At 37.5% G+C, this 12,010-nt stretch overlaps 1 protein-coding gene across 3 annotated transcripts in view; it reads right to left on the bottom strand.

Annotated features, from left to right (window-relative positions):
* Positions 1–12,010, bottom strand: part of PDLIM5 (PDZ and LIM domain 5) — a 177,668-nt gene that overhangs the window by 70,511 nt on the left and 95,147 nt on the right. The window contains exons 4-5 of one of the 3 annotated variants that reach the window (XM_040967188.1): positions 5,120–5,162; positions 3,158–3,576 (exon numbers count right to left, since the gene is read on the bottom strand). In XM_040967188.1, coding sequence (XP_040823122.1) covers positions 3,158–3,576; positions 5,120–5,162 — 462 coding nt within the window. Of the gene's footprint in view, positions 1–499; positions 517–3,157; positions 3,577–5,119; positions 5,163–12,010 lie in introns of all 3 variants that reach the window. The other 2 variants (XM_040967189.1, XM_040967190.1) reach the window with 2 other exon arrangements.

The following is a 12,010-nucleotide window of genomic DNA, read 5'->3' as shown; positions in this document are numbered from 1 at the left end:
ACAGACCCAACTGCTCAGAAAGAAGTCTATACCTGCCAATAACAGTGCCTGAAATAAAACTCTAGAACAATCAGAAAGACTCTAGATGCTTCATCTAGGAGACATTGGTTTCTGATGTTAAATTGGAAATGAACTAAGCTTTAAATACACTATTCACTAGTGTACAATCATGCTTTCTCTTCTGTTTATCTTTGTCTTCTAGCAGTATTGATCGATAAAAACTGCATTCCCTCAAGCATTGCCTTTTAAAAACCATTACACAGCAAACCCCACATATATTTTATAACATAAGTTAAATACTGCTATTTATTACTGTAAAACAATTCACCACAACACAGCAATGCAAACCAAACTTATTGAAAGCACTGTATGTGGTTATTCTAAATTATAGCTCTTTTGCAAAATTTAATTTAATTTTGCAAAACTTGGGCATTCATGCTGTTTACTCAAACGATTACATAAATCACCATATTTTCTCCCCAGTATTGTGGATACTAACTTTGTCACTTGTGTCTTCTGCAAAGAGAAAATCATTTGAAAATATTACCACCACAGAGCAACTTTGTATTTTCACGAGGTAAGGTTCTTCACTACACCATGTAGGAAATGTTAGAAGGAACTGCAGTCTAACAAAATTGAAGTAGATGTAAGATTCTAACACTTACCTTGAGAGCAGCAGCACATTATAATGCAAGGACATATGGAAAAAGCAAAGGGTAAATCACTTAAACGAACATCCCTTCTGATTTTCAACACAAAGTCTCATTTTGCTCTTAATAGGTAAGGAGATTGTAAAGAATACAGTGCACAAATACCAATGATTTCTATACGTGGAAAAAAGATTTAAAACTTATTAAAGCACCTTAACTACTATTACTTATAAGAACGGAAATGCTTACGCAGTACTAATGCATATTCCAAAAAAAAAATGAATATAATTTCCAGTTATATACTATCAGGATTAAAAGCTAATTTTTTTTCAGTAGTGATGCTTTTGTGTCTCTTGTGTTTACTAAACCTATAAAAATGTGAGATGTCTATCACAGGAGAATTGGGCCAAGCACTTTAACTCACCTAGCGCTAACAGCCCTGAGTTTCTGAGGAAAATGAAAGCCTACGCATTTAATTTTACACTCTTCTGAACCTTAACTTCTCAGTCATTGGTATTTTAAAAATAAAAATTAACTTTAAAAAATCCTTCAAACTTAAAACAATTTTGTTTTTGCATCATAAAAAATCTGGGCCACAGTAAAAAGTTTGACAGGAAAACAGTTTAACATGTGATGCAAAAAAATAAATGTGTTCATCAAAATCATAAAACATATACTCATTAAGATGACAAACCTCTCACTAGTCAAGTGTGTGATTTTCGATTTCTCTAATGCAAATGTAGTGAAAGAAAGGGCACTACAAATTTGCCTCCAAATTTTAACACTTTATTATTAGAAAAATCAAGTTTTCATTGTTCTGACGTCTGGACAATATCAAGCTGTTAAATGAATGCAGTTTATAAACTCAAAGCAGTAACTTCATTGTTACTGATGCAACACATGTAATACTCCCTTTTCTTATTCAGTGCGGAAAACCGGGTATATGCTTAACAAACACTTTAAGACTGATTAAAAAGCACCTGTTATAGATTCAGAAACTTTAGTACTTTCTAGTCTGTTTGAAAACAATAAACTTCAAAACAGACTTGAACTTTTAATCAAAGTGGTGGTCATAAAGCATGTTTTAAACTTATTTTAAATCTATTAGTTTTCCATCATCTCAGTTGCTTTTAAGTCTCCAATTTTTCCTTGGAAAGAGTTTCTTATAAAATTTCAAGAAGCAATTGGAGAATTTGTTCCACACAGTGAACTTACATTGCAGTTTGACAAGTATGCGGCGATCTCCCCTTATAGGATACCTACTTCAGTCACTTGAAAATCCATTGTCTTAAAACAGACAAAAAAACAACAGCCAAACAGATCTCCACACTACAAATGATTTCTATCCTTTACATTCTTTTTAGGATGCTAGTTTTCTTCAATTCTGTATGTCAGAACTTTAAAAAGCAGGCACACCCGCCAAGCCATCTGCATGCTCAGAGTCACTGTGCCAGCACCCCTGCTCTCAGGAGCCTGGAGCCCTGCCACACTTGCCTGCAGAGCCTCCACGTTGCCATGGCAGCAGGGCTACAGAAAGCACAGCCTCTTCAAGAATTAACATTCAGAAGGGATTATATCTCACAGAAAGGCCCTATGCACACAATTATTTTAATTGTATATTTTCCTGGGAACTGGCATTGGTTTAAACCGATCACAGATGCAAATTATTCTCCTGTGTTTTCCTCTCAAAACACAGTTTTTGTCACAAGAGATCTGATCAGAATGATTTTACACATATCATTTGCCTTAAACTATCACTAATTTCCAAAAAGAATAAAATCACTACCTATATTCATGCAAGTTGTTGAAAAGGTACCTACCAGTGGTTCAAATACATTAACAATTTGAACTACTGTAAAAAGGCAAAAATTAAACAGATTTTCAAAAACTTTGCTAAAATCATATGCTTTGGGTCTACTGGTTTAAATTCTTTCAATTTGGGGGAAGCAGGGATTTAGAATGTTTTCTATACATCTCTTGTTGCTGTTGTTTCATTATTTTTGAAACAAGCATTAGCAATCTGCATGAGTCAGAAGTTGACTTGTTTTCTATTTTCTTGACTACTTCCTAAAAAAAATAGTTTCTTAGAAACGCCTCACTTGTGCTCTTCTTAGGGTGATATATACGTAAGCTAACAGAACTTCAACCTCTGTGTTCAAACTTTTTGTGGCGTTTAAATGGATGAAAAATTAAGGAACAAAGAATCAAGAGGTACCTTGCATTATAGGTGCCAGCTGCTCAGGGTTGTGCCACGACTGGGAGGGAGAGAGTTACAGGCTTTGTTACATGGTTTGCAACATGTCAAAGAGCATAATTAGATTTTGATTAACCTGTAACTACCTCTTCCAAAAGTGCTGTATATATAAAATGTAAAGATCACATGTTAATGAAGCAAATAAAACTTCAATTTCCTTCAAAGACTAAGCGAGCTGAGGAGACACAGATTTCCTGGAAGTTACCTGAAAGAAGGGTTTTGTAAAAAACAAAAGGCACCCTTGGCCACCTACCCATTTTGCTGTTTAATGTCACCCTGGGATCCTCTTCTCTGCCCCTCTGCTAGCTCCTGAGCAGTCTCGGAACACACGCTGGTGACTGTGGGCTGCCGTGGGACATTAACTGCAGTTTTACCAGTGCTCAGCGCAGAGGAACACTGGTCAGCACTGAGACTGGTGCTAGCATGCAGTCCAGATGCAGAGAATGGGGGAGGAGTGACAGCAGCCACAGGTGGAGGGGAAGCATGGGATGAAGTGGTTGCATGGGCTGGGGTGAAGGCAGACGATGGTGATGGGATGGATGTGACTTTTGGTGAAGACACAGAACCAAAGGGTCGTGGTGCCTTATTGTAGGTCATGTTGGTTGTGGAAGTGACTTTGGACACAGCAGAAGATGTAATGGGCACAGGCTTAACTACTTCTTTAGGTTCTCCCTATGTGAAATAAAAATAAACATACACAAAACACACCAAATACATGCAAAATAATATTCACTGAAAAGAACACACAACTGACTTTTTAAAAGATAAGCACAATTATGTTAGCAGCTCAAATGTCACATGTTTCTAGATAAAAATAATGAGTTGATACAGCGTAACATGCATGCTAACTGGTCCCAACATGCAAAACACAGAGGCATATACTAAGTACACATTTTTAAAAACTGAAATGAAGTGAGTTACAAAATAGTAAAGAAAGCTATCAAAAATCATAAAGACTATTACAAATGTCTATTTAGATTTATTACCCCACCAAAAAAAAAAAACCCAAAAACACCAAAACACTGTAATTGAAACCCTATTTTCAAATAGTCAGGTCTTAAATTATAATTCCATCTTTCAAACATGTTTGAATGACTCTCCAGACTGCAATTATTTGATTGATGCAGAAATAATAGCACATTTTAAACTCTTCAATTAAAAAAAATATGTAGAAAACAAGAATTTTCATTTACCTCAGATTTGTGTACACTGTATTGCAATTATCTTAAATCAAGACTTTCGGAGAAAAAATATTCAAAAGCAAACAAACCAAACAAAATGAATCCTTTCTCCTGATCTCTGTTTCTGGTTTTTTCTCACAACCTTTTCAAATATGATTCAGTGATACAATAAGATTCTTCCTTTTCTTCTATTTCAATATTTAATAGTTACATAACATTTATTCATTGCCAGTAGTCAAAGAAGAAATATCTAGTAAAGGTCATCAAAAATTCCTTCAATTATAACAATGTGTTTTTCTAAATCCTCATCCACAGCATATTGTTTAAGAAATCCAATCAAGCTCCCAAGACACTGAGGAATAAATCCCATTTCACTTCAACATCCAAAAAGAAAAAAAAAATGTAATGGTGATTTTATTATATTTAAATTTAATAAAAAAGAAATATAAATAAGATTGTATAAAGAAGAAAATTAATTTAGAAAAAATAAGTAGCTAAATGCCTGGGCAAATCAAGGTAATAATAAAATCAATGAAAAAGGCCAAATAATATTAATAAGAAAACCATAAAAAGCATAAACCAGATGTATATGAGCAATGCTTTGGAATAATTTGAGGATATATATGAGAGAAAAGGAATACTGCCAAAACCTAATCCAAAAATACTGTAAAATACATTTCTTGAATGAAATATTAGTAAAGATATTATGATATTCATTTTCACTAGCTGCCCATTTATTCTTTACAAAAATGTGATTAAACATGGGCAAATCAAAAATGAATATAAATAATAAAACTGGGACAAGTATGGCATGTAATAATGTTTTATAACACAGACATAAATGGTCAATTATGTGTGTGCTAATTTAATATGTGCTGATTTATTTTTTGTCTTTTAAACAAAAGATGTAGCGAGAAAATTGTATTCAAACTATAAATTCAATGTCAGTATGATCTGAATCAAAAATGGAAATTCTAGTATCTTAAAAAGCACAACCACACGATACCCTAGTGATGCAGGAGTAGGAAGGGTACCTTTTGAACAGGAACTGGCTCAGGCTTGGTTGTGGCTGATGCCCTAGAGGGGAAACAAGAGAGAAAGAGAAAAAACAATTATGAATTTTTGCAAACTCAATAATGCTAGTTTTACTCTTAAAATGTGTTATATCCTAAATCATTAGAATTGATAAGGCTATAATCCCTGGTTTTGACTATTCACAATCTTCTACTTAATTTACCTAAACCAAAAGCTGCCAAACTCAGCATCCTTGCACACGAGGTATTCTATCGTCTCTGCTTCTCTAGAAACTCAGCTAAGAAATTTTCCCAGCTAACACTGAGCTTTACATTCAGGCTGTTCTCAACTTAAGGGAAAAGTTGGCAACATTACTGCTGATCCTGGAGTAATTCCTCAGCCATCCAATTTGATCTCTTGCTCCAGTGTCACCTGCCCTTTTCATAACTGACTTGCTCTGTGAAGATACTATATACTGATTTATTCTGGTTGAGTTAAGTTACTGAATATTTAGATTCTTAAGTGCTTACACAAATTAATACACTTGTTATGCTAGCTACCTATAAATGCCCCCATCAGGCTATGATTTCAGCATCTGTATCTGCATCTCAGCAGAGTGCTTGGCATATAAAAGGTTATCAGTAAAGCTTGGAGAAGGAAAAGCACAGGAAAGAAAGAAAAAAAATCTGTGCATACAATTTGTCTATTTCCAAATTCACACGGATATTTATTTTTTATATGTGTTTTTTTTTCACATTGTGTTACTGTTGTGTCTTTGATTAGCATGGACTAAATAGTAACAATAATTAACCTGCAGTAAGTACTTCATATACAGTCATGAGAATAATTCAAGCAAAAGCTATTATTATTCCCTCATTTCAGTTAGCAACTGCAAATTACTCAGGTTAGAGCTGAGGCCCACAGTCCTTACATATCACAATATACTGGCTACATCCAAAAACAGTAGCAGAATGCTTCGGAAAGCCTCTGATGCACTTAAGATTATTCACCAATGGTAAGTTATTTATGCTTAATATGCCAAAAGCAATTTGACACCTCTCATATCACAGCAGTCTTACAAAAAAGACTAAGTGCTGAATTCGAAAAATGTTAGCATGGCAGGTAAAATATCAAGTGAGAAAGACTTTAAGCTAAAAATGAGTGCATTACTTACAAAGGCAATAGATCATAAATAGAAAACACCAGCACAGAATATTGGATGTTGGATCTTGAACTGCACATCTAATAATGAACTCTGACCAAAAAGTAAGAAGCAATGGAACTTTCCAACAAGAACTAATTTGGACAGGGATGGCAGACACTGACTAAACAACTGGCTAACCTAATGATAGGCACAATGGATGTTAACATTCAGTTGCTGCAACATATTTTATACTCTGTGTAGTTACATAAATTTCCATGGGTACTTTCAAACAGAAAAATTTGCTCTTAGCTTATTGGGTTATTATAACAAGCAAAAGAAACATATTCAGGACAAAACAGTGGAATCTTCCTTTCACTGAAATTTCACAAAGGATCTACTCATTGAAACCACCCTAGGCTTGCTGAGAGAGAGGATGGTATCTTCCATGTGGATATTTCAAGGTGTAGGGAGCACATCTGATTACACAAAAATAACTTTCAAAAAATAGCATGATGTATAACAATCATTATATTTCCAAATCTATAATACATAAATGTTTTGTTTATGAAAATAGACCTGTTAATTTTTTGTGAATATCAGCTCTAACTTGAAGAGGATTAACAATGACAACAAAGCTTCAGAACGGTTAAATGTTCATTAATTTTGGAGTCTACCCTCTTATTTTGTTGTGAAAGCATGGAACAGTAATAAACACTAACATAATTAATTGAAAGCTCAATGAAATTACTGCATGAAATGTTCACTAGAAATTTCTAATGTGAAATATCAATGAGTGTTCACTTTGCTTATCTTCTGTTAATTGGTCATAAGTGCAATGAAAATAAACTAAGATAAACCATCAGGCAAAAAGAGGGACAACATGCCTTCCAAATCCCAAACTGAGTTCATTGCACATTAAAAACAAGAACATCTGACATAAGCATCACCTTAACACATGCTGAAAAGCTTGGCCAGGAGAATTGTCCAGCCTGTCATGCTTTCCATCTTCTGATAAGGAACTCCACAACCTCTGGTCTAAATGAACTGACTATCATGTTCTCCATACGCTTCTGGGCATCCTGGCCACTTGCCAGGCATCAGCAACCAAGCAGGCCCAGTCCTGACACAAGCACTCTAATATCGCACCATGCATATAGTGATTTTTTTCCCCGTAGCCCAGGTTTGAGTATAGCGATATAGTTGGGGTATCCCCTAAGAAACCTCACCTGGTGTAACCTCGGACTTGACTCTTATGTGCACCACCCAGGGTAGGGTCATATTTGGTTCATAACCTGCACCAGCCAATACAGTAACGGTGGGTTCAGGTGCCTGGTCAGTTCTGCCCCAGCCCCATGTCTCATGTGAACTGATGGATGTTGCGGTCTAGCCAAACCCAGCCTGCCACAGACCCAGTCTTCATTCACAACAGGGGATATCGTAGCCCAGTTGATGTGCTCACAGTAGCCCCCACCAGGCCTGTCCCTGGCTCCGGTTCATGTGTACTGACATGGTCAGGGCCATCCTGCATTTCATCTGGCTATCGTGCACAAACCTGAGTGCTACAGCTTAAGCTCAGCCCAATCTACCCCATACTCAGTCCACATGTATGCCAACAATGCTCCTGCATGATCAGCCTGGCCTGCCCACAGTCCTGGCTTTCATGCTCAATTTCAGGAGCTGCAGCCTTGCAGGGGAGTGCCAATAGTTCTCCTACCATGCCCATTCCCAGCCCTGATTCTTGCGCCTGCCTGGGGTTACTGTGGTCCAGCCTAACATGACTCACACTCAGTCCTAGCATTTGCCAGTAGGTACTGCAGCCTAGCCCAGCTGTCTTGCACCCATTTTGGCTCTTTCTCATGCCAGTGTGGGCAGTAGTCAAGCCCAGCCTGGCCTGGCCACACCTCACTCCTCCAAGTCCCAGCTCTCACACTCACCAGTGAAAGCTGTGGCCCAACAAAGGATTCTCTGAAGTTCCCAAATGAGGGTCACCCCCAGCCTCAGGCTTTGTGCATACCAGCAGGTCTGTGGCCCAGTCTGAAATGGCCCAAACCCAGTGCTGGCATTCCTCAGCAGCTGTTGCAGCTTGGTCCAGCCGAGGCCTTTCCCAGTCTCAGCTCCTGCAAGTGTCAGGAGGGCTCCTGTCAGATTAATTCCATGGTCCACCATGCACAAATGGGCAGATGCTGCAATTTCGCAGAATCAAGCCCACAATTCTCATGCAGAATCTGCCCCCAGATTCAGTTCTCTCATATTCTGGTGGGTGCTGTGGCCCAGCCTGACATGTCCTACTCCTTGCTCCAACACTCATGAATGGTTAAGTGTGGCGTAGCCCAGCCAGGCATATCTGCCATGCCCCAGCTTTTGCTTCTGATGGGGGAGGTGGGCAATACTATTTAGTCCAGCCCAGGTCTCTGATAAGGGCAGATGTCTTGGCCTGACATAGACATGGCCTCTGATTTTCCCTCCTCCAAACCACTCTGTCTCAGCTCCCTCATTTATCTGTGAATATAATGGCCTGGTCCATGAAGGACCTTGGAAGTCATCCCTTCCCTATCAAACATGTCTTCAGTTGCTCCCACTCCAACACATTCCCAGACCCCTTTCCTTGGGTACTATGCAACCACCACCTCCACTCACCCACTGCCTGGGGCTGGGGTGGTATGTCTTGGCCTGGGATGCACCACCTTCCCGACACATCTTTAAAAATAAATAGAGTAGGCAACTATGCTGGCATACTGGTATAGTTAACACAAATTTGGCATTAACCACGCCCAGAATGCCTGCCAGCTATTGGCTGCATTTCTCCCAGGAGTGCAGCATTTGCCGAGGTACAAGACAACCCAGACATTTGCCTACAGCTAGGACAGCAGCATTGTTAAAGCTGGACTTGTCTTCAAATACTACACTGAGCATCCGCTCCTCTTCTTCAGAGATTTCACTATCAAAGTAGTTACTTTTTGCAGGATACTTAAGTAAACACTGAGGTATAATTATTTTGAAATTCCATATTTTCCTCTTCAAATCCTTGTAAACACACAATGGGATAATAGACTTCCTTTGAAATACAGTGATCATCACAAGTCACTTTTGTGTAGAGTGCGAGTCGGAAACCAGCAGAGACCCTGGTGATGGCTCAGTGCCATGAGCTTAACAATTTGTTCATTGTTCTCTTTATCCCTCATGCGAAACCACTGTACTGGGAATAAACCCTCACGGTGAGACACCAGTGCCTTTGCCCAACACTATCCTTAGCTCAAGGGATTGAGAACAAAGCTGTCAGAGTGTAGAAAGTACAAGGCATTTGAAAACTGACTGATCATTGTAAGAAGTGTTTAAAATAAAAATTCCTGATAGATTACAACCAGTTTTAGAACTTCTAGATGAACAGCTGAAAAGAGTTCTGTGATGTAACAGACTGTATTACAAATGAGAATTTGTATGCCCTGTAAGCAAAATGTATAAGCCAAAAGGTCTCATAAACAAGCAATAACTTTTCAAGGATTATTTTCAAAAGGATCAAGGGGAACTATATCACATGAACACTATGGATACTGTTATTATTAAGTTATACTTTTAATTCATTAATGTATTTTTATAATCTACCTTGAAAACAGCATGCTTTGGTTAACAGTCTTGAATGTTCACATTAGTATCTAAATGAGGAATTAGGCAACAAAATGACTTATTAAAGTTATTCACATTTCTCTTATGTCTTAGTGATTGCTTCAACCATATCTAATATATCCAACAACAAGTTAAAAAAAAAAAAAAGGAAGCTTTCTGGTTCATCTTCTGTAGGATGTGTTCTAAGTTTCCCACAGTATGATCAACTTTGGGCTCACTGACCTTAGGACCCACAAACACTAGGGTACATCATTAATCACTTTAATTGCAAAGTTGTCAATTTACAATAACAAAGCAACTCCAGGGGGAAAAAAGTGAGCACTCAAGAGTGAAGAGGGATGTCCCTTGAAACAGCTGTCCTATATTCTATCGCATTTTTAGTCTATTGTTCCCAAAACCCTAGACCCTCAACATTTAAATCACTTATGGCATGTGTCAGTGGGTATTTTTTTTTGTTTTTGGCTAAATGACTTGAGAATATGTAACAATATTTCCTGTAAACATAAGTACAAGGAAGGGGTTACAATTAGCATACACTAATGCCTTTCATGTAGTGTGTATTTTCTACATACACATATGCATTCATTCATACACATTCTTATCTCCCCTCTTTGAATGTTCTCCTCATCACAACACAAACGAATAAACACTTTCTTTTTTCAACAGAAAGGAAGAAGTAAACCTAAGCTGGGCAGGCTTTTAAAGAGTAATAGAAACAAGCAAAAAGAATAGAAACCAGACAGACTACAACAGACCATCTGAACACCAATGCACCCCTGTGCTTAGGCTTGCCTAAATCAGGAATGGCTCTGCTCACCCGTACCAGACAATCACAGCTTCACAACTACCTCTAGGTAAAGATGTGTGCTTCTTCAGTAATGCTGCTTCCCAGATGGCCAAAGCAGCTGAGCCGAATTCGAGAAGAAACTTTCATCAATCACTTATAAATCAAACCACAGGACTAATGGATGGAATGATATATGGACATTCATGGAAGGAAGGAAGGAAGGAAGGAAGGAAGGAAGGAAGGAAGGAAGGAAGGAACAAACTTTTCCTGAGCTGTCTTGATTCCAGTTATTATCCTTCACTGGGGAAAAAAAAAAAAAGCTGGTGGTATGTAAGCCATTAGGCTGAAATTTTTAAAGACTAAATATTTACAGTTATTACAGATAAAGTATTAGAGTCAGAATTACATTTAGCATTAATTGGGGTTTTACTTCTGTTGAATTAAAAGCCAAATGTAAGCATTGTTCAGGTTTTAAAAATAAAGCCTAGAAATGTTAAATAAATTTGGACCACTAAAAAGTTTAATGCCTATATCTACCCTCGTACACCCCTATCTGATCATTAATATATTTATCTCAATCACTACAAGGGAAAAACATTAGGTTCTTAATAAATAACTCTTCCTGTCATGTCTTGGTGAATCCTTCTACCATATACTGTTATATATGGAAAACTGCTTTATTTTCTATGGTTGAAGTTCACTCCAGTGCTCTCTTTGGTATTATAACGTGCCTATGGACCAACTTTAAATAACTATGCTGGGTGACAGTTTGACATGTCAGTTGATATCTCTCATTTGAGAGCACCCTTTCATCCAATCATCTATCAAGCACTATCTTAGGTCAGGGTTTAGGGAAACATTGGTAAATAAGTCAGAGAAGGTTTCTGTTTAGTCTATATTCTAATGGAGAAAGTACAGAATAAGCCATCAATAATAAGACAGTTTCATATAATGATAAATACTACGAATAGGAGTAATAAGACCAAGAAGGAGTATTTCATCTTAGAAATGGTTTCAAAGACAAAGATCCAGCTCTGGCTGGATGCAAATTTCCACGGTGATGAATAAACTAGCCTGAGTATCTATATGAACTGTATAACCCAATTTACAGAACTAAAAACTGCACCCAATCAAAATATATTATGATGAAAAAAATACAGTATGAAATGGCAAAGCATCTAATTTGTTCTCCATTTTTCCAAGGGCGAGCATGTTCTCTGAGGCTCACATTGGCAAGCACTCTGTCCTAACCTCTCACTAGAGGCATAATTGTGCTACCAACTTTTCCAGACAAGACTCTTTCTTCATTTTTGTCCAGGCTAAACACTAAATTACGAACTATTTTTTATAAAGTGA

Source organism: Ochotona curzoniae, unplaced genomic scaffold (genome assembly GCF_017591425.1).
Source record: "Ochotona curzoniae isolate NIBS_2020 unplaced genomic scaffold, NIBS_Ocur_1.0 scaffold_4506, whole genome shotgun sequence".
Classification (NCBI taxonomy): domain Eukaryota; kingdom Metazoa; phylum Chordata; class Mammalia; order Lagomorpha; family Ochotonidae; genus Ochotona; species Ochotona curzoniae.
The sequence above is the reverse complement of the archived record's forward strand: the minus strand, read 5'-3'. Positions and strand labels throughout refer to the sequence as shown.